Genomic DNA, 24242 nt, shown 5'->3' on the forward strand with positions numbered 1-24242 from the left:
TACATATGTATGTGTATATTGCATTTTATACCCTCGCTTGAGCTTGCACACATCGTCAAACACTAACACCCAAATGGTCAGTTTAGTTAGCAGCCGCGTTAGTATCGCGCGTTCTCCTCCTAAGTTTCGTGTATAAACGCCAATTGCATTCCCAATGTGTTTAAGGTTGTTAATATCGTACATCATGATACAGTATTACAACTTACAGCTTACATATATTGCTTCAGCAGTATAGTGTAGTTTTGTTGGTGGTATGCACGTGATATGAGGTGATTTAGAGCTTACGACCTTGGGTTACGGATGTGGTTCTAGATATAAACTCATGGGATTTTTTATTTTAATTGTGAAATATATTTTGTCGGGTTGATATTTCATTTTTTATTCTGACTAATGTTAGTTATGTCAAAAATTTTAAAATTTATAATTGATGTAAAATTTTTTATTAATCAATTTTTTTTTTTTAAATTAATATTTGAACGTGTGAAGGTTGATATGATTATTTAGAAGGAAATTTCAATAGCTGGTTAGTATTTATTAATTTTATTGCAAATTTTTTTTTGACGTAACGAAAAAAAAATTGATGGTGAAATTAAAATAAAGATTTTTTTTATTATTTACGATCATAATAAAATGATTGATTATCAAAAAAAATAATTCAAGGTCTTTGTAATGAAAGAAAGTGGTATTTTATATATAATATAATTTATTGTTTATTAATTAATTATTGTGGATGCGGCTGTCCTAATTACGTAAATTGAGAACAATTGTGACATGATAATATGGTAATTATTATCATTGTTTTTGATATGAGCAGTGAAGAATTCAGTGATTTGTGACAGGATAATTCCAGTGGATTCCAGATATTCATCGTTTTTAAATTCAACGCTTGCGTATCCACATTTTCTCATTTATATTCAGCAGACCTATCGTAAACTTATATATTGCCATGGCATTCCAATAAAATAAAAAATAAATACTAGGTTTTTTTTCTTTTTTTTTTTTTAATCCAATAAATTTTTTTTTATGTTCACTTTTAATAATATAATGGAATACAATTTTTCTAGCGTTTTAATGTCACGCAACCAGGGTCAAGGTATCCAATTGCTCGGATTATTTTTAATACTTACTAAACTATTTAATTTTATAATGATAATAATAATAATGAAAAAAAAAAGAAAAGAAAATACCAGACTGAAAACATTAAGAACGTTGTAAAAATATCACTAAGTCTTTTCTACTTAATACATAATCAGATAATCACAAAAAAGTCAATTTATATAAACGGATTTTTTTAAAAACGATAGACTGGAAAAAAAAAATTTCAAAAAATTACACCTGTGGATTTTTTAATTGTCTGCGTGTGCATTTTTTTAGTATTTTTTTTTTTAAATTGAATTGTTGTAAAAAAATTCAAAACTTCAGCATCATAAAAAATATGACATTTCCAATAATTTTTTTTAGGCCCTGTTTAAAATATTACCATGGTTTTTTTTTTTAAATTTATATTCGAAGTCTATAGAATACAGAAGTACTTGATTTTTTTTTATTTCATTTTTTAAAAATTATCCAGGAGGCGCCAAAGTTGAGGCCTCAAAAAAATAAGACTGAAGTTAGAAGACAATTAACAACTTTCAAATTTTTTTTTTCAACAAATCAATGGCAAAAAAAATGCATGTGTAGAAAATTAAAAAAGCTATAGGTGCAATTTTTTCAAAAAATATTTTTTCATCATTTATCGTTTTCAAAAACATCCAAAAATTATTAGACGTCTGCTGACTTCAGTATCATTTCAAAAAAATGGTGTTCTACGACGGACAGTTAATCTCAGGATTAGTGAATTTAAAAAAAAAATAGGGATCTTCAAAAGAAAGGTCTCTTACGTGACAATTTACCACAATTTGCCAAAAACAAAAAATGACGGATGTTTAAAAAACTACCCCTGCTTTTTACTATTCTCTGCTAAAAAAAATGTCATAATTAATTTTTTGTTGGCAAATGTAATAAATTGGCACACAAAAAATCCCAGAGTTTCGGAGAGTAACTTTCCGCCATTTTAAAAAAAGTAGTTTCGAGAAAAACGCGTTTAAAATTTTCACTCGCAAGCATGGAGTGCTGTAAGCGCACACACTTTCACTTTCTTTATGTTAGAATTCGAATTTTAAAAAAATTTTTGGAGGTGATTTTCAAAAGTACAAGGATTAAGAAAATGCAAAGAAACGTTTTTTTGAAATTTATAAGGTGGTCAAGTTTCAAAATAATTGTCGAAATCAAATTTAAACAAGTTTCATTGTCTCAAAATCATAATTTTTTAAATTCACAATTTTCCCTAAATAATTATCGCTAAATTTAACTTGAATTTATCCTAAAAAATTTCCATAAATAAAACAAAAAAAAACTTTTCTCTAGAAAATTTTCTCTCAATTTAAAATAATTTTTTTTTCCATCATAAACTTTCCGTGTCAATAAACGGTTTAACAAACTAAAAGAAAAAAAAAATAAATAAATAAAAAATCGTAGCGTCAGTGATTATGACGTTACCTTCGACAACTTCCGGCCCAGAGTCTTTCTCTTAAATTTCATCTTCCTTTCCATCTCCATCTCCATCTCCTCCCCCGCTACTTTTCCTTCTTCTTCTTCTTCACCCTCGGGTTCTATCGTCTCATCTTCATCTCTTTTGCTTGCCTTTCATCTCTCCCCTCTTTACTCACACCAGCATCAGTATTCAGCACACCATCCACGATCCTCATACATTCACAGACTCATCTCGATTCTCAGCAACGGTACAGGAGCACACTTGATAAAGTAAGAGAAGGGGGGAGGGGGAAGATCGTGGAAACTCGAAACGGGAGTCGGTGGCCGGCGCTCGTGTCGCGCGTTTCTTCTTCTTCTTCTTCTTCTTCCAGTGCCTCCACCTCTACCTCAACCTCTACCTCTACCTTTACCTCAACCTCAACATCAACCTTAACAGACCAAGTGAAGTGAATTGAAGAGTTAAGTCTACCCTCCACTCAAATGCGCCAGTGGTCCTTAACATTACATTGCATTACATACACATTACACTACATTCAATACATTATGTATTATTTTTAAACGCACGCGTGTTAGTACCGTGATTTAAACTCGTGCCAAACATCCGCATACATCTTCATTATTTTTTTACTTACACTATACAATTTTTCCCACCATATTAATCTCTACTTAACCGTCGAGTAAACATTAAATTCAACCGAATAAGTAATCAATTGATATTGATTAAAAAAAAAAAAAAAAAAAAAAAAATTCACTTAAATAATTATAGTGTAAAAAAAGTAAAATTGCTTAGTTATTTTTGGTCTGTCCGTCTGACACTCCATCTAAAATTGGCCCTGGCGACTCGAGTAGTGCCGGTTAAACTGTTTCACTATGCGTAGTTTCATCAGTTTGTCTGCTGTCTGTGGTCATCATTGTCAACATTTTAATAATCATTATTATCACTATTGTCAATGTCGTTTCAATTGACATGAAAGGTAGAGAAATTTTTTTTTACTTATCAATAAATTGGGGAAAAAAATAAAATGTTTTGTTCGGAGTAGAAATTAACGGCTGAAAAAAGTGTTTAAGTGTACAGTAGTATAAGAATGTACGTCCGTACAGATTGATGTAACGCAGCAGAGATTTTACTGCCGGATTTATGTGTGCACTGTTGCGCAACGTTGAGTGCAACGTTTATTGTTTTCTCTGGTGTCGCATTTTTAAAATTTTTTTTGTAATTTCTCTATTTTCCTAGGGACTGAACTTATATATTTTCATTATTATTATTGTTATTATTAATAATTTAATATTAGTGTTAAATAATTTCGAATCGGAGCAGAAGTTTAGCTGAAGGTTTAGGTCTGTTGGGTTCAAAACGACATGGGGTTCATTGTCTCGGTGATTCTACTTGGTTCGGCATGACACGTAGTTTGTAGTGTAGAGTCTTCTTGATCTTACGTTGCATTAGGTCGTTTTAGAGAGAGAAAGAGAGGAAAAGAGAGAATAGGAATGAATAAAGGAAAGAAAAGAAGAGTAGAGCCTGCCTGACTCGTTTCAACGCAAACCTGTTTCAACACTCGTGGCTTTACTTCTTTGCCTGACCGTAACGTATATAGTCTACTATACCATATCTATATGTATATGTATATGTATATATGTATATGTATTCATAATCCTAGACGAAAACTATTATGTGTAATACTTGGATGTGCATAACATACATAAGACGACGTGCACACTTGTGCGGATGCTATAGACTATTGGAAATTATTTTATTTAAAAATTGATTTTTTTTATTGCAAGTGAGTTTTTTATTCGTTTTATTGATATGCAGAAGTAGAGCTGCACTTGTTTTGTAAATTAATTTTTTGTGGCTTGAAAGTTATTATTTTTATTGGAAATTTATTTTAATGATGCGTTCGAAAAATAATAGTTGGAGGATTTTGATTTTTTAGTGAAGGATGTGAATTATTGATGATACTGCAGTTTGCCGACGTCTAATAATTTTTGTTTTTAAAAAATTGCACTTACAGTTTTTTTAATTTTCTACATGTGCATATTTTTAGTTTATTTTTTTTTTAAATTTAATGGTTGAAAAAAAAATTCGAAAATTTTTAATTGCCTGCTAACTTCAGAATCATGAATTTTTGAACTAAAGAAAATTTTTATCGAGGTTCAAATTGACACAGGTTGATTTTGACATTTCCTTGAACTTTTTAATTCCTGCCCAACTGGGAAATTAAAATTTTTAATAATTCTTTTTATTTTTTTCAAAATTATCCTGAAGCTAACAGGCAATTAACAATTTTCTGATTTTTTTTTCAACAGAAATTACAAAAAAAAAAAAAAAATAAAAATATGCACATGTAGAAAATTTATAAAACTATAGCTGCAATTTTTTCAAAAAATTTTTTTTTCTTAATTCATTGTTTAAAAACAATTCAGAAGTTATTGGACGTCAGCCAACCAGTATCAGTTTTCCAAATTTTAAGTGAAAAAAAATAGAGCATTTACATACTTGTCGTTTATTTAATTTGTGAAGTGAAACTTGATGTGTTTTTTAAATTAATTTGAATCAGAATTTGTTGAATTTTTTTTCGTCTAGTTAATTGTTATTCATTTAGAAATAATATATTAGAAGGTTTTATTTAAGTATTTAATAGGAAGAAATAAATATTCTATTTTGATTTAAAATTCGAATAATCAGTTACGTAATAAATAATGATATTAATTACTTATAATTAATTAAGAAGAGAAAAGCAGAGCGAAGTGTCATATATTTATGTATAATATTTATAACTAAATTAAAATTGAACTTATTTTTGGTCTGTGAGATAAAGATTTTTTTTCAGTTTATAGAAGTAACTAGAATAGAGTTTTTTTAAGTTGTTTGATTCTATTATTAAAGTTTATTTTTATCGGCTTCAAAATTTAACTTCCAAATATTGATTTTCATTTATGTATTCTGAGTTATTAATCAAAATAGCATTTAATGAAAATTTTTAATAAATGCCCGTGTAAAAAAAATTGTTGAAAAAGTGGTGACTATTATAAACTTCAAAACGTGACACAACGACTAAGTTTTTTAAACTTTTGAAAATTCAAGAGAAAAGTCAATGAATATCTCGATATATTTACAATATATTATATATATAATCCTATCACTTTTAATGTAGCGTCAAAAAAAGCTTACAAATGAGTCGAAAACATGCACCTGAAAATTGAAACGTTTTTCGTGGAACGAAAATAAAAAAACAAAATGAAAAATAAATAATCTAGTAGATCTAGATTTCAGCCGACCCCGATTACTCCTTAAGTTACCTTTAAGCAGTTAAATTAAAAAAACTTTTTCATTTTCGTTGCGCAAAACGTTCGGATCTTTGGTACATTCAAAAACGATAATTTGTAGTATTAATTGTTTTTTTCTTTGTATTTTTAGAAGTTTAAAAAAAGTTTGTTGTTGTGTCACTTTCTGAAGTTTAGAATAGTCAACACTTTTTCAAAAATTTTTTTTACACGGATATATTAAATTATTTCGCCGAAATTTTTCATGTAAAAAGAATATGACAGTAATTCAAAAACAAACTCTCTTAAATTTGAAACAGTGAAAATAGTGACTATTCACTATTTACTAGTGAAAAGTATATCACTAATTCAAACAGTGGTTTACTTTTCACTAGCAATAAGTGACTATTCACTGCCAAATAGTGACTGTCACGTGATTTTCACTAATTCGTTTTTAGAGAGAACGGAAACAAGTACTTTGGGGATTAAAAAATTACTTGGTACCATACCAGTATTTATTTAATTGATTAAAGCCCGCATTGACTTGAAACTTGAAATTTTTAATCTCTGAATTCAAATCTATTTCATTTAACGATAAATCCTTAGAACCAGATATAATTATATAATTATCCAAAATCAAGTTTAATTCTCCGTTAATTTCGCCTCTTTTAGTATTTTACTCGCTGTCTATAAGATTGACTTCCATAAGTTCAGTATTTTCGCGCCAGTGAATTTATCAGCGCGATCAATGAACTGTTAAATTGTTAAACTCAGAAGTTCGTCGATAATATCTTTACTATTAAAATAATCGATATTTCATTAAAAATAAAAAAAGTAATCAGTTTTTATGTTCACTATTAGAACATTCTAAAGTTAATTTAATACCCAAGTTTCCAAATGATTAATTTTTGAAAATAAAATTTTATTTTTCTCCAATTTTGGATTTTTTTTTCACCCTAAAAAAAAAGATTTTGCAATTTTCGTAGCCTAATTTACTTGACAAAAAAATTAATATTTACACGGCATTAAATTTCAAGTGTCAATTAAATTGATTAAAAAAAAATTAATTACGGCTATTTAATTAAAAAAATTAATTTATTATATTTATTAAAAAATTACTTAAAATAAATTACATCAGGTAATTAAATATTTGTTAAAATTACTCATGTCTAAATATATACATATATTAAAAGATTAAAAAAGAGAAAAAAAATATGTGACCTAAAAAATAAAAATTATTGACTCGTTACTTCTGCCACACTTTCCATAATATGTTAAAAAATAAAATAAATTTTTAATAAAATTCATTATCGCATTGCGTGTTTACACTCCACACATCACATATCAATTGTATGAATCTCGTCTCCAAGCTAGCTATCTGTTAATTTGTAAAACTATCAACCAGACATGCTCTCTACTCTACTCTACTCTCAGAACTTAACTAATAAATTCTTCTCTCTTTACTTTTTATTCTTATTCTTATTCTTCAAGTACCAACACGTGTTACATATCGCAATACCAATAACTCCTAGTACATATGTACATATACATATAAATATATATATACCATGTTTACTTGTCATACACACGCGTTTTGTACATGAGGGAATCGTTATCGGGTTTGTGCTGCTGATGAGGCACTATTCAAACGAGGACGAAGAAAGTGAGCATTACATACATACCTATCTACGCCCACATACATTTTCATACATTCAACTCAATAAAATATGTATCAACTATTTTTACTAAAAATATTTTCATAACATCAACGAATTCCACATTTTTTTAAACTGACAATTTGTATTTTGATTTCTAATTCACTTTTAAAATTTTCAAATTCAAATATTGACAGGCAAAACGGGCATCTTTCATAAAATAGTCGAAATTTTGATTTTTTCCATCATTTTTAATTTCCCGCGGAAATTTGAAAATTTTTAAAAGAAGGAAAATTATTGGTTTTGGTCCGATTTTTGAAAATCGAGTTTTTTTTTATTTAGTCTACAGATAAGTATTTGGTATCAGTAAAATCTAGTCAGAAAAATTCAAAATGTGGGGCAAAATGGGTCTTGCTAAAATAATTCAAATTTTTTCAAATTTCTGAAGATCATTTCTTTTTTCATATGATAAAAATAATTGTGACACGAATTTTTTTTATGAAAAGAAGCCCGCATGAAAATACCATATATGATAAATATATATGGAAAAATATATAATCAATATGTGAGCATATAAGTGGCCAAAAACGATATATATTTTCTTATATATAACATAGTAAGTTTTAATATAATTAATTATATACGTAAATTTATAAGTTTATACATGTATTATATATATTTATAATCATATATGTATACTTATAAGTTAGCACATATATGTATTACATATATTGATAATTATATATGTAAATTTGTAAACTAGCACCCATATATATATATATATATATTCTGAACACAATGTTTGAATCTTATAACAGAGAAAGGAAGACAGAAAAGAAGAGATTTTATTTATTCTTACATATATGGGGAGACTTATATGGTTCTATATATCGAAAAATATACAAAAATTTATAAAGTTAAATACATGGTACATATATCGTGCCATATAATGATGAATTATATATGCATTCTTATTTGTTTCCATATATAAATAACATTTATTTTTGAATATATTAAAATTATAAGTTTTTAAATATATAAATAATATATTGAAGTTATACGGAAATATATGAAATCATATAAGAGAAAACATATATAGAAATATAATAAAATTGGCCAAAATCTATATATAGTTCTATATAAGATTTCATGTATTGTCACATATATATTTATATCTGTAACATATATTTTTTAATATATGTTTACCATATATGATATTTTCATGCGAAAGAAGTTTTAATAAATAAATTGTACTGCTTCTGTAAAACAGGAAAAATTTAACTTCCATATATCAGCGTTGCGCTTAAAAAAAAACTGAAAAAGTTTTACAATATTTTATGCGACTTTCAGTATCAAATAATAATTTTATCAAATATTTATCTGAATTCTCAGTAGTAAACTTTACTTTTAACTCAACATTTACTACAATTTCAAGTTCCTGTTTACGACTTTAATTTTTCCTGTTCTAAAAAATTAATTACTTATTTCTCCTAGAAATTTTACTAAAAACTCAAATAAAGTAAAGCGATAAGAAATTTTTACAGACAATTGAAAATAAAAAAAGTAATGACAGTAATCATAATTACAGAGTAATTTAACAAGACAAATTTATTTTAATTTTACGACAATTTTCTTCTATTATATTTTTTAACTTTCTCGTAAATTATCATTACACAGTAAGTGAATAATTTTAAAAAAAGTAAAAAAAATAAATAATCATGCGATTGTTTACTCGGATGTCCGACTGCGCCTACACTCTGTCAATTTTATAATAATTTTCCGCGAAAAAGTGATGCGGTGAAATTTAAAAAAAAGGATGTACTTTAAAATAAAAAATGAGCACTGAGACAATAAATAAAAAATGTTAGTGTGTGTACATGTAATGTGAAGTAATTTACAGTACGAAATTATTCACGTAGGTCGTTATGTCAATGTCAGTGCCCAGAGAAGACAGACAGACAGAGTTGTATATATATAAATATATATTATGCTCCATAAACCTATACCAGATATCCGTTCTCGGGAGTTTATGCATCTGTCTACCCACATAAGAGTCCTTGTCATTTTTGACCCGCATTCATTTGACATTTATCGACAATATATTATTATATTTTTTTTATTTATTGTATTTATTTTTTAACTCAACTTTATTTTTATTTGTTGTTGCGTAAATAAAAAATTATGTCGCAAATAAATAATTAATTATTATTAAAATAATATATAGATAAATTACTCATGTTTAATGTCAATGTATTATTTACCTGTTGCAGGGGTATTGGAGATGGCCGCGACAGAAAGTACGATACGTTTCAGTGGTCACACATTAGATAAAGCTACAAAGGCAAAGGTTAATTATATTTTATCTATTATCTTTTTATCTTATAATAATTATTATTAATTAACATGGAAAAGTACATTTTATTAAATTCGATTACTCAATTTAATTTGCTATATTTAATTAAGTAACAGATTAAAACTCTAAGTCCAAGTAAATGCGGATTTAAATAAAATTCAAATCACTCCTGAAAAGACAAACTCCCGGGTCGAAATATCTAGACTCAATCAGTTCTCATCGAACCCAAGTAAGTCTCAATCAAGTCTCATTAAGCTAAAAAAGCATTTTGAGCCTCAAATAATCCCGAGTCAAAAAACAAATTCTAGTTTAGTCCTCAAAAGCTTCAATTCTTTTGATGTTTTATTTGCCGCCCAGAAAGTAACTCTACTTTAGTACTCGAAATTTTCAATGAGAACTATGAGGTCTAAATGCGGATAATTTATCGATTTCAAATTATAAGTAAGAACTCAAAATTCTTAACAAATGAAAAAATATAGTTCGGACTTTTAAAAATTTTAGATAGAAAAGAGAGGAGAGAATACGTCGAATGACTTTTGAGGTTCAAATGCGAATAAAATTATTCCTTTGTTTTGAGTATTTTGAGGCTCTATCCAGATCATGTTATTCCAGTTTAGTTCTCAAAGTTGTAAAATTGGTCGTAACTACTTCTTTGAGAACTAAACTAGGATAACTTTCTATACTGTTGTCAGTCTCCAAATTCTAAATTGATCCTCAAAAACCTGATTGAGAACTTTGAGACTTGAATCCGAATTCGTTTTTTGACTCGGGCTCATTTGAGGCTCATTGAGGCTTTTTGAACATCATGTGAGGCTCAAAATGCATTTTTTACTCAATGGGGCTAGATTGAGGCTTACTTGGGTTCAATGAAGCTAGATATTTCGACCCGGGTCTCTATTTACTCCGTGTGCGATATGATTTTTTGTAAAAACTCCGAAACTCCGATTGAATTCGCATTGACATAAAATCCGTGATTACTTCTAATTCACTTCCGATTTCTTACAGTACCGTAAAAAAAATTTTTGAGACAAGAATATTATTTTTTTTAAGACAAAATTAATTTATAAAATATTTTTAGAAAATTATCTTCTTATTTTTTCAAGTATTTTCTTTCACGAGTTTACTTTTTAAGAAGATTAAATTCTTTAAGCAATAAACTTGTAAAACTTTAAAAAAAAGTTTGTCTGTTGATGTTCCGACACTCGAAAGTTTAAGTGAATTTTAGTATTTAAAAATTTAATAATTTAAAAAGTTATGAAAGTTTTGAGATTGATTACCTAGACAAATGTTTTATCATTGTTAATAAATGAAATTTAAGTTAATTACCAAAAGTTTCCGCGCTATTTCTCATTCTATTTCAAAAATTTATACAGAACAATAACAATAAACTACTGCTTGTTTTTGCTGTCAAAAAATTATACACTAAAAGCTTTTTTATATTCACTCAAGTATGAAATATATATGTGGTCTTAATAAAAATAATAATTGTTTGACTACCAGGTGACATTAGAGAACTACTACAGCAATTTAATAGCCCAGCATATTGAACGAAAGCAGAGGCTAGCAAAGCTCGAGGAATCGTTGAAAGATGAGGGCTTATCTGAACAACAAAAGCAAGAGAAAAGGCTTCAACATGCGCAAAAAGAAACCGAGTTTCTTCGCTTGAAGCGATCTCGACTCGGTGTCGAAGACTTTGAGCCACTCAAGGTTATCGGTCGTGGAGCCTTTGGCGAGGTCAGTTTTTAATTATAAATTTATCTAAAACTGTTATCATCATTTTAATTTCTTATTTGAGAAAATTCATAAATCCTCATTATTGAACTTTCCAAGAGGGACAAAAAAAATTTTATGGTGTAACTCAGTTTAACTGGGTCAAAAATAAAACTTGATGTAGACTTGGTGTACAAAGTCGAAATTTGGAGCCGTTTTTCACAAGACAAACTCGACTTTTTTTTACGGAGATATTAAATACATTGAGTTTAAGCCTTGGTTTAGACTTAACTGGCTTACTTAGTCACGATTTAAGACGGAAATGCGACTTAAATTAGAAGACGAAAAAGTCAAAAGATGAAACGTGAAAAACAAATTTTACACTTGAAAATACTGCTTGTTTTTGACTTGATTGGTCAAGTCAAAATTAGGGTGAATGAATAACTTTTTTCGACTTGGATCAGCAAGTCAAAATTAGGGTGAATGAGGGTTGTGCTCGAAGTAAAGACAAATAAGTTCAAATTAAGATGAAAAAAGTTCTAAAAGTTGGCAAAAATTTAATTTAAGCCGAACAAGTCGAGATCTTATGGAAAATCGTCGGCAAATCGATAACTTTCAAAGAAAATAAGGTGAAGCGAGCCTGAATAAAGTTTTATTTTTGACCCGGGTAAATATAAAGAGTAAACTATTAATAAACATATTGATTTTAGGGGTGTGCGAATAAGTAGAATTTAAGAATTATTTGTGACGAACCGAATAATTCCGAGTATTCGTCAGTTTTCGAATTATTTTAAAAATCTGAATTATTTGTAAATTACGGTCATAAATTTTTTATAATTTTTTCAAAGTCAAATCTTTGAAATTTAATCGAACAATGCAGAAATTTATGAATAATTCGATCACACGGAAAAAACAATACAGTAGTGGCAACTCTCTGGGATAGTACTGAGTACTTTCTGTAAAAAAAAAATTCAGACAGTTTGTATGCCATCTAGACTGTATCCACTACTCGCTGGATAGTACTGACAATGAGTACTATCCCGGACAGTAGTGGATATAGTTTAGATAGTAGTGAATATAGTCTAGATAGTATACAGTACTGTCTGAATTCTTTTTACAGTAAGTACTCAGTACTATTCCAGAGAGTTGCCACTACTATATTGTTTTTTCCGCGCGGTTGAAATAATTCAAAAGTTTACGAATACTTCGAACTTTTCGAATAATTACAAAATTATAATTATTTTATTCAAACTCTACTCGCACGCCTCTAATTTATTTTTATTTTATTGAATATCGACTTATGGGGTTTTATAAATAAACTATTCACTTACTATTCATTTCCCAATATTAAGGACAATCTTAGACCCTGTCCGGGTCAAAAAATAACTTGCTTGTGACTTTTCTGGCTTATTTGCCTTGCTTTTGATTTAATTAACTTGATTTGGACTGTTATAATTCTTTTGACTTGAATATGATTTTTTCAACTTAGAAATTTGAGTCGACTCCAAGTCAAATCCAAGACAACGAGACTTTAATTTGACTTGGTTGGCGTAAATAGGTAGGGGAGACCGGGGCAAGACGGCCCACCTAAGCCGGTTATTATTATTTGTGGCTTTTAACCATCAAGTCAATTTACTCTTTTCCAACTTGAACTCAATTCACCAAAATTTTGGTGAAGCTCCTGAAAAAAAATTTTTTTTTTTTTTGGGGCAAGATGGCCTCCTCCGAAAAAAAATGAAAATTAATTGTAAAAAAATTTCCCGCGAAACAAATGTTTATATTTTTCTCTTTAACAACTGTATTTACTTTAATATTACTCGAAATAACCTTTTTTGATATAATACGAGTCATTTTTTCACTAGGTTATAATACTATGAAATACATTTTCTTTTAGAATTTTCGAGTGGTTCATTTTGCCCCAAGTTTCACGTATCGGGCTAAAAATGAGTAAATAATCTAAATTTGTGATAATCAAAAGAAAACAAGAAAAAAAAAATTTTGGATAATTTTTGAGGTGGGCCTTCTTGCCCCAGGTGGGCCGTCTTGCCCCGGTCTCCCCTACTAAGTAAGACGACTTAGTCAAAAACAAGTCAAAACTGAATGAATTTTCGTATCTTAAAATATGAAAGCACGTTTGGTTTTGACTTGCTTTGGATTTGAAGTCAAATTAACTTAATTGACTTAAATTTCTAAGTTAAAAAAATCATATTCAAGTCAAAAGAATTATAACAGTCCAAATCAAGTTAATTAAATCAAAAGCAAGTCAAATAAGCCAGAAAAGTCACAAGCAAGTTATTTTTTTGACCCGGGTGTATTATTTAAATCATTACAAGAATAATTTATTTTTCTCAGCACGTATTAAAACTAAAAAAAATAATTAAATTTAATAGGTGAGATTGGTACAAAAAAAAGATACTGGTCATGTCTACGCAATGAAAATATTAAGAAAAGCGGATATGCTCGAAAAAGAACAAGTTGCCCACGTAAGAGCCGAAAGAGACGTACTCGTTGAAGCAGATCATCAATGGGTTGTTAAAATGTATTACAGTTTTCAAGATCCTATTAATTTATATTTAATTATGGAGTTTTTACCTGGAGGTAAATATTTTTTTTCCTCTAACTTACTTTACAAATTTATTATCACTTTTATTTTATCATAATAATAAAATCTATTTAAATGAAACACTTTGAAGAAATGAATAAATTTTATTATTAATAAAGACAGCGATGTAAATAAAAGGCTTAACAAGTTTTACGTGACAAAGTTTATAATTGCGAGTGAGTCAACGCGAAATCCGTTATTTTTTATTTATATTTATTCCGTTACAGGCGACATGATGACGCTTCTAATGAAGAAAGATACACTTTCAGAGGAGTGCACTCAATTTTATATATCCGAGACGGCGTTAGCTATTGATTCTATTCACAAATTAGGTTTTATACATAGGTAATATATTTATATATATTTTAAGTACTAAATATAAATATTTATTTTAATTATTATATACATTTTTATCACAGAGATATTAAACCAGACAACCTGTTGCTCGACGCACGGGGTCATATTAAATTATCGGATTTTGGCCTATGTACGGGACTTAAAAAGTCGCACAGAACTGATTTTTATAGAGATCTCAGTCAAGCTAAACCCTCTGACTTCAGTAAATATTTTTTTTTTATTACTAATAAATTTTTTCTTCGTATAATTTTAAATTAATTAATTTATTTATTTTTCTATAATTAGTGACGTCATGTGGCAGCGGAAGTGGCGGTGCAATGGATAGTAAAAGACGAGCTGAAAGTTGGAAAAGAAATAGACGAGCACTGGCCTACAGTACAGTTGGGACACCAGATTATATTGCTCCAGAAGTCTTCCTTCAGACTGGGTATGGACCAGCTTGTGATTGTTGGTCACTTGGTGTTATTATGTATGAAATGTTAATAGGTAATTAATATATACTATATAAATTTTATTTAAAATATATACTGAAGGTAGTACTGTCGGTTTTAGAATTACAATTCATACTAAGGAGGGTCTATAGTAATTTTCGTCCCAGCTTTTCTCTCAAACTAAACCTCTAAGCGCAAAACTAAGAACGAGGTTTGATGCATTACTCTATAAACTAGCAGTCTACGTTTTGATTTGGGAAAAATATTTATATGTTTAAGAGAAAAACGTGGACAAAGTTTCCATTTACTGCTCTAGTGCAACAAAGATAGTTCCGTTTGTTGACTTAAATGTGATAGAGAAAAAAGTTCAGACCCCTCTTAAAGTTTATTTAATGAAATTTCACATATGAGTAGAAGATGGTGAGAAGAAAATTAAATTAAATTTTTCAAGAGCTGCAGAATCAATAAATTCTATGGTACCTGTGATTTATCATGAGGCTCAATGTTAAATTCATGGAAATAAAAACGTTACTGGTTCTCTGTAGCTCTTTTAAAATTTAATTTAATTTTTTTCTCATCATTAATTACTAATGTAAGAAGGGCAGTTAAATATTTTTCACTTGCTAGTAGATTTATTTAACAATTAAGCATTATTGAACCCGACAACTAATCTATAATACAGAGGGTTAATAATTAATGATATAATGAGGGGAAGGATGAGAATGGCTAGATGTCACGTTGGGTCTTGTCGGAATGTCTCTTCTCTATTCGTCTCATTCGGACATTCCTTGACTCTTGTCTAGGGATGAACTTTGTCACAGGCTGGGGTAGCATCTGATATCAGAGCACAGAAAGATTGGAACTCGGCTGGTTACTGTTCTGCACCCGACTCAGTCTGGTGCTGGAAAAAAATGCTCGATTGTGGTGCAGCGCGATACTGATTACTGTGCGGGACCTGACTAAGTGGTGCTGCACCACAATCGAGCATTTTTTTCCAGCACCGTACTGAGTCGGGTGCAGAACAATAATTAGTCGGGTTCCAATCTTTCCGTGAGGCTACGGGCCTCAAGCTGCCTAACGAGGACTTTTTCTCGGCCTTTGCTCAGCATTAAGGAAAGAGTAGCTTACACTAATATCTCAAATTTTATCAAATTCTCATATGAACACTAAGGGTCCGTTCATAAAATACGTCACGCAAAATTTTCCCCTTTTTCGTCACATTTTCTGCGATCCCCCTATCAATATTGCGTCACAAATTATAAAAATATGAAACGAATGACTTTATATTGTAACAAAAAAATAAAATTTTTAAAATAACCGCGGGAAAAATTTGAAAAATTACTAGATGAGCTGCGAACGTCATGTTTCATTAGACCACTCGAACCCCCTTGTCACTTTAAGCGACACCCCCTCCCCCATAAGTGCGAACGTATTTTCCGAACAGCCCCTGATTCTAAAACCGACAGTACCTTAAATATGTACAAGTTTTTTAGTTTAAAAATATGTTAATTTGGTAATTAATAATTAATATAAATGTCTGAATTGTTAATTTCCATAAAAACTTTTAAAAATAATTGAATTTTAAATTTTATCTCTAGTAAATATTCGAAAAATTCATTTTAATAAAATAAAATATAAATAAATAAATTTATTTGCTCAGGTTATCCTCCATTCTGCAGTGAAAATCCACAAGAAACATATAGAAAAGTTATGAATTGGCGTGAAACATTAATATTTCCACCGGAAGTGCCGATTAGCGAAGAGGCCAAAGATACTATTATTAAATTCTGTTGCGAAGCTGACAGAAGATTAGGTAAATTTAATAAAACTTTGCTAAACAAATCACCTTAATTTACATATAGATGTTTGTATACTTTTAATTAAACTGATGAAAGTATACCAATTTACATAACTCCAATTAACTTTTCTTTATTTTTATCATTAAGGATCTCAAAGAGGTATTGAAGAACTGAAATTAGCTCCATTCTTCCGTGGTGTTGATTGGGAGCACATACGGGAACGACCTGCTGCGATACCAGTTGAAGTTCAATCAATAGATGACACATCTAATTTCGATGATTTCCCCGACGTTAAACTTGAAATACGTAAGTCATTTTTATTTATTTATACACTTAATATATCTAATTTATTGTCGTTTATTATATTCAATTCTCTGTTATCTAATAAACAGACAATTTTGTCCCAGTGGGGGTTCAATTACTACGTAAATTTATATCGGCAAAGAAATAAACTTCGATTATTCATTTCTTTCAATGAAGACCGAGTGTTAAATTCATTATTTTATTTAATTAAATTTTTCTAATCGTAAATTATTAATTTTAATTAAAAAAATTTACGGTCATTCTTAGATAGCGACCCCCACTTTTCAAAAATATTTAATGACCTGGAACTGCCAGCCGTAGTAAAATTTCATCAGATTAAAAAAAAAATAAGAAAAACCCCAAAACTTCCCGCTGTAAATTTTTGAATTCTTCGGGCTCAAAAACGGTTGGACGGTCGTTTCAATCAATTGATTCGTTATCGAGTTATAAAATTTCAAAGTTAAAAGAAAATTTTTCCCATGTTATTTAAACGGGAAATCTTTTTTAAGCGAGGGCGCGTTTTTTTATTGAATCGGAAGGGCTCCAACTTGGTACCCAATTTTTTTTTGTTACATGCAAAGTAATTTTGGTATGGAATCGGAAAAAAATATCGATTTTATTTGGCACAGTCTAATAGATATATAGATATTAAGGTGGTCCGTTTGGAACGACTTTTTTTTCACACCCACTTAAAAATACTGTGTAGAAATTGAACAAAAAATTCCCTGCAGGTTTCAGCTGTTAATTTTAATTCTGAGTACTTGACATCTGATTTTGAATTTTTCCCATTTAAAATTCATAGGAAAGTTAGAATCTAGATTCGCACATGGATTCCCATGTGGATTTTTACGATGAGTTCCCATGGAATCTGCATCATGTCAAAATCCATATGGGAATCTTGTATAGATTAGGAATTAGGAAAATTAACAAAAAGCGTCACGTTATTGATACAAACAAATTGATGAAAAAAAAATATCCTGCCGATAGAATATTAATCTGTTCTTTTATTCATATGCGCGTATCAATAGATCATAGACATAGAAATCCAGATGCCTCAGATTCTATAGAAATTACTTATACAAAAAACCCAGATTCCTATATGAATTTTCTACAAAGAAATCCATGTATCCTAGTCCCTATGTCAAGTTCCTATATGGGAATCTAGATACCCACAGCTTCCTATGTGGGTTTCCTACATGAAAATCCAGGTACTCCGGATTCTATAGAAATTACTTATGTAGAAACCCAGATTCCTATATAAATTTCTCACAAAGAAATCCATATATTCTAGTTCCTATGTCAAGTTCCTATATGGGAATCCCGGTACCTACAGTTTTCTATATGAAGTTCCTACATGGGAATCCCACAATTTTCTATTTGAATTTCCCATATGAGAATCCAGATACCCATGGTTTCCTACATGAATTCTTATATAAATCCATGCACTCCTATATCAATCCCTATGAACTCTTACATAAATCTATGCCTCCCCATATGAAATCCTATGGGTTCCCATACAATCCATCATAGATTCTTTTGACAGAGTATACCCTAGTTCTTATATCGTTCCTATATGGGAGTCCCGGTACCCAGTTTCCCATATGAAGTTTCTACATGGGAATCCCACAATTTCTTATGTGAATTTCCCATATGGAAATCTAGATATCCATGATTTCTTACATGAATTCTTATATAAATTCATACACTCCCATAACAATTCCTATGGATTCTTACATATAAATCCATATGGATTCCTATGGGTTCCCATGCAATCCCACATGGATTCTTTTGATATAAACCGCATTTAATAAAAGTATCAAGCAAGCAAATAATTATTTAAAAATAAATTTCAGCTTCAGCACCACTGCCCCAGGACGGAGAGGTGATATACAAAGACTGGGTCTTCATAAATTACACATTCAAACGTTTCGAAGGCCTCACACAACGTGGCACGCCAACGAAGAAATAGCAATCCTACAATTCTGCTTCAATGATAATAAATCAGCAATCAGACCCATTAAATCCGGCCCAAGTTCATCAGCAACCACCGACACTGTCTACAGCCTCATCAACAAATCAATCGTTGCAAGACGGTTCTTGATTTTATTTTTATCATCAATAATAAATAATAAGTGTGTTTAAAGTTGCTTACAATTACAATATATTTAAATTATTACTATAAATAATTAATCTTCAAGATTAACAAAATTTTAGGCCTGGAATGCTGATTTTAGACGATACGATTACAGCTCTCTTCCCAACTCTCTACTACTAAATGAGTATGTGTTACTCGATCTTTAAATTAACCTACGACAATTAAATCATTGTATTCTATTTTCACTCGATAATATTCTATTTTAATTAATAATTAATTATTCAATTTTTTTATGAGTGTAAATGAAGCAGACATCAGACAATTATAAAATAATAAATAAGTAGAGTAAATAATTAAAAAAAAAATATTTTAAAAAAATGCACTCATTAATTTGAAAATTTTTTAAATGCGCATTTTTTAAAAATTTTATTTTATTAATTATTTACTCTATTTATTTATAATTAAGGCCAGGATTTTTTCCTTAATTTAAAAATGTAACGATTAATAATTGATGATGTCAAACTTTTGATATTACGGCGAAAATATTGGTCGTAAAGAAAAGTTTTTCAAGTAAAAGTTGTTCAAAATTTAATTTTCTAAAAAAAGTGTCTCTTATAATTTTTCCTTAGGATTAATAAGGAAGCCGTAATTTCAAAATTAAGATTTTCATAATTAACAAAAATTTGAATCATTCATTATGAATTTTAATTTCGGAATTACAGTGAAAATATTGGTTGTATAGAAAAATTTTTCGAGTAAAAGTTGTTCAAAATTCAATTTTCTAAAGAAAATGCCTCTTATAATTTTTCCTTAGGATTAATACCGAAGCCGTAATTTCAAAATTAAGATTTTCATAATTAACAAAAATTTGAATCATTCATTATGAATCTTAATTTTAGAATTACGGTGAAAATATTGGTCGTATAAGAAAATCATAATAGACATTTTTTTAGAAAATTAAATTTCCTACAACTTTTGTTTAAAAAATTTTTTTCTAAGACGAATATTTTCGCCGGAATATTAAATATTTGAACCATTCATTTCAACATTAAGGCGAAAGTCTTGTCCCTATTTATAATTTTAAATTTGACGTCTGCTACTCATAATCAATTTTTTTTTATCATTTTTTGTTACTAGTAAAATTTTTTTCTAACGGAATTTAAATATCATGTGATAATTGGCTGACGCTAGATAATTTTTATATCATTTTTTAATTTTTATTTATTAAACCTCACTATTTATATACATTTTTTTTTTTATTTTAGATTTATTAGTTTGCCATTTACGTAACGATATTTTACTGTATTGTATTAGATGATTATTATTTTTTTTGTACAGTGACTTTAATTACACGATTAAATTAATTACAAGTTATTTAATTTATTTAAATGATATTGGGAAAATTAATAATTGAAATAGAATATAATTATTGTGATTTTATTATTTTATATTTTTTTTTAACGCTCAAAATTTCCAATTCTGCCTCGCGAGCGTTTTAACGTGCCTCGTTATATGCCAAGTTTGAAAAATTTAAATAATTAATAGTCACGATGCGGAAAAAAAATATTTTTATTTATTTATTTATGGTCATTATAATTTTCTTTTTCTTCTTATAAAAATCAATCTATTAAAAGTATAAATATTTTTTAAAAATTTCTGTTACTTTTAATTACAAAAAAAAAGTTTTTTCAAAAATTCTAAACTTCGCAAAAAAAAAATTACTAAAAAGTTCGCAGTGAAATTTTTAAACTTGAGACAGATTTTAACTTTGAGTAAAACTTTTGTAATTTTGATAGAAAAAAAAAAAGTATCTAGGATTTTATATGAGCAAATTTAAAAAAAAAAAAAGAACTTGTTTTAATACATTTTACCCTGGCTCCGAAAAAGTTAAAGTACATGATCCTGAAGTTAACCGACGTCTAATAATTTTTGGATTTTTTTCAAAACGATAAATTATGAAAAAAAAAATATTTAAAAAAATTGCACTTATAGTTTTTTTAATTTTCTACATGTGTATATTTTTAGTTTTTTTTTCTTCAAATTTAATTGTTCAAAAAAAAACTCCAAAAACTTTTAGTTGCCTGCTAACTTCAAGATAATTAAAAAACCTCAAATTTTGAATTTTTTATTAACGGGTTTTGATTCTTATGAAGCTATTGGCTTTTAATGGGAATTTTTTCTGAACGAGGTTAAGATTAAGAAAAATGGGGCATAATTTTATTTTCATTGCCACTCGTTTTGTAGAATAAGTCTACAATATGAATAGCAAAAAAAAATTTATACACTTGTGGTTTTAAACTTGATGACGAAAGCCAAATTTTTCTTTTAATTTTTAGCTTCGAAATAAGTTTTCAAAAAAATTGGTTATAAAAAAAAATTATACGCCCTTATGACTTCACATACAAATATATATATAAAGTCCTAGATAAACGTTTTTTTATTACTATAAAAATTACAAAAGTTCAAAAAAAATTCTAATCTGTCTCAAATTTAGAATTCTACTTATCGAACTTTTTTTGAATTTATTTTTATGAAAATTTATGACATAAATAGTAATATATATGACTTATTATATTACGTAGTCATATATTTAAAAAAAAAAAGTAAAATAAATTTTTTCCGTACGTGGGTGGGGGAATGGCAACACAAATTTAAAATAAAATTGCAAATAAATATATACTAATAAATAAATAAATAAATGAAAAAAAATATATATATTCAAATAAAAATATAAAAATTAGTTTCATACAATTTTGCCAGCATTTACTTAAAATATCAATAAAATACAAAATATAAATATTCGTATCGCGTAAAATTTTTCAGAATATAGTTTCGTAATGAGTAAACAACTGACTAGATTAATAAATAATAATTATATAACAAAAAAAAAAAAAGTTGAATTTCAAACAGAGTAAAGTTCTGCAGTTAAAGTAAATAAAGTTATAAAATAAACTATTTTCTGCATTAAAAATAATAATAATTATAAATAAAAATGCATACGACAGCGTAGATTGTAGGGTAAAAAAAAAATTTTGTTAGTATCCCGCTATCGTATTACAAAATAAAACTAATAATAAATAAAATAATCGTTTTAACGTCCATGTACTGATTATAGATTTAAAATAATTATTAGATTAAATAAAAATAGTAAGATGATAAAGAGAGAATAAATTATTTCATCGCAATTTATTTATCTATTCAGAGAATAAATCTAGATAAAAAAAAAGTAAATAAATAAATTAACCACAATAGTCACGAGATGCCTTTGCCGCGTAAATTTTCATAAATAAATTGCAGTGCAGTAAAGGATTTTTTTTTTAATTCAGTGGAATTTAATGTCTGAAATTTTATGATTTCAAATTTTTAGAATATTTTATTTCATGTAAAATTTTCTTTTTATTTCGTTAAATTTTTTATGATAGACACGTAGTTTTTTTGGGGAAAAAAAAATTCAAAATTTATCAATTTCATTTTTTTTTTATGACGGATTTGTATCAGTTGATATTTTTATGGAAATGGGAAAACTTAAATTATTATGAGTATTTTGTTAGATAAATTTTGGGGGTGTGCGAATAGTTTGAATATACGAATTATTTGTATCGAATCGAATCGAATAATTCAAAATTTTTCAAATGTTTGAAACTTCGAATTATTCGTAAATTCTCTGGGAATAATTCCAAAATTTTCTTTAGAACGACTTAAAATTGTAAAAGTTTCTCGAATTATTCGAAAACTTATAAATAATTCAAATATGACGAGAAGATTCAAATTATTCGAAAAGATTCGTATGATTCGAAATGTCAAATTATTCAAAAACTTATGAATTATTAAAAAAGATTCGAATATTACGAGAAGGTTCGAATTATTCGAAGTGTCAAATTATTCGAAGTGTCAAATTATCTGAAAACTTACGAATTATACGAGAAGTTTTGAATTATTAAAAACTCGAATAATTTGAAAAGATTCGAATTATTCGAAGGGTCAAATTATCTGAAAACTTTCGAATTATACAAGAAGTTTTGAATCATTGAAAACTCACGAATAATTTGAAAAGATTCAAATACTACGAGAAAATTCGAATTATTTAAAAAGTGTCAAATTATTCGAAGTGTCAAATTATCTGAAAACTTACGAATTATACGAGAAGTTTTCAATTATTGAAAACTCTCGAATAATTTTAAAAGATTTGAATACTATGAGAAAATTCTAATTATTCGAAAACTGTCAAATTATTCGAAGTGTCAAATTATCTGAAAACTTACGAATTATACGAGAAGTTTTGAATTATTGAACACCTCGAATAATTTGAAAAGATTCGAATACTACAAAAAAATTCTAATTATTCAAAAGGTATCAAATTATTCAAAGTGTCAAATTTTTTTGAAGTGTCAAATAATCCGAAAACTTACGAATAATTTAAAAATTATCGAATATTTCAGAAATTCGATTCCAAATTCGAATCAAATATCACTATTCGATTCGAACCTGATTCGCACACTTAGTAAATAACGCAATTTATTTTTACATAAATTAATTTGTTTTTCACCCGAAAAAAAAAAATTCTCTATATTTACTATCCGATTTTTTTTTTTCAAAAAAACTAAGTGTCGTTCGAAGTGAACAATTATCTGCATAAATATACTCGCCGAATAAAAATTAATTGCGGCACGAGTGACACAACAATAAATAATTAAGTCACCCAATAAAAAATATCCATTGAATAAAAAAAAAAAAAAACTTAATAATAATTACAAATATCGTTTTTTCCCCCGCCCCTAGACGCCTGTCATTAATATACTCAATAACCCCAATCGTATCGTATCATAAGCAGAATTGGAAGAAGCTAATTAACAGCATAATTAATAAAACTAAATATTAATAAACGTTATGTATAAAACCGTAAAGAACAAAATCTGATTGAGACAAAATAATAAATGATTATTATTATTAATTTAAATAAATAAATAAAATGATAAATAATAATAATAGTAATGAGTGCATTCGAGGTGTTATCCTTGGAATATGTGATATATACTATCGAATCGATGACGTATAAGACATTTCTCTTATTGAAATATCGTTAAAGTATTAATCGATCGACGTTAAATTTATTTTAGTAACGTAAATAAATTTTAATTAAT

The 24242-nt window shown here is 28.0% G+C and overlaps 1 protein-coding gene across 10 annotated transcripts in view; it reads left to right on the forward strand.

The window, feature by feature from the left end:
• LOC130675857 (serine/threonine-protein kinase tricornered) overlaps window positions 1-23838 on the forward strand; it is an 80283-nt gene extending 56445 nt beyond the window's left edge. For 5 of the 10 annotated variants that reach the window (XM_057481763.1, XM_057481740.1, XM_057481772.1 and 2 more), the window contains 9 exons: window positions 9722-9798; window positions 11305-11538; window positions 13905-14112; window positions 14344-14461; window positions 14536-14675; window positions 14759-14959; window positions 16565-16717; window positions 16851-17009; window positions 18860-23838. In XM_057481763.1, the coding sequence (XP_057337746.1) occupies window positions 9722-9798; window positions 11305-11538; window positions 13905-14112; window positions 14344-14461; window positions 14536-14675; window positions 14759-14959; window positions 16565-16717; window positions 16851-17009; window positions 18860-18975 (1406 nt within the window). In that variant the 3' untranslated portion in view covers window positions 18976-23838. Of the gene's footprint in view, window positions 1-470; window positions 524-2911; window positions 3507-7413; window positions 7460-9721; window positions 9799-11304; window positions 11539-13904; window positions 14113-14343; window positions 14462-14535; window positions 14676-14758; window positions 14960-16564; window positions 16718-16850; window positions 17010-18859 lie in introns of those variants that run through there. The other 5 variants (XR_008991348.1, XR_008991347.1, XM_057481801.1 and 2 more) reach the window with 5 other exon arrangements.
• The last annotated feature ends 404 nt before the right edge of the window (window positions 23839-24242 follow it).

The sequence above is a fragment of the Microplitis mediator genome, chromosome 1 (genome assembly GCF_029852145.1).
Source record: "Microplitis mediator isolate UGA2020A chromosome 1, iyMicMedi2.1, whole genome shotgun sequence".
Classification (NCBI taxonomy): Eukaryota; Metazoa; Arthropoda; class Insecta; order Hymenoptera; family Braconidae; genus Microplitis; species Microplitis mediator.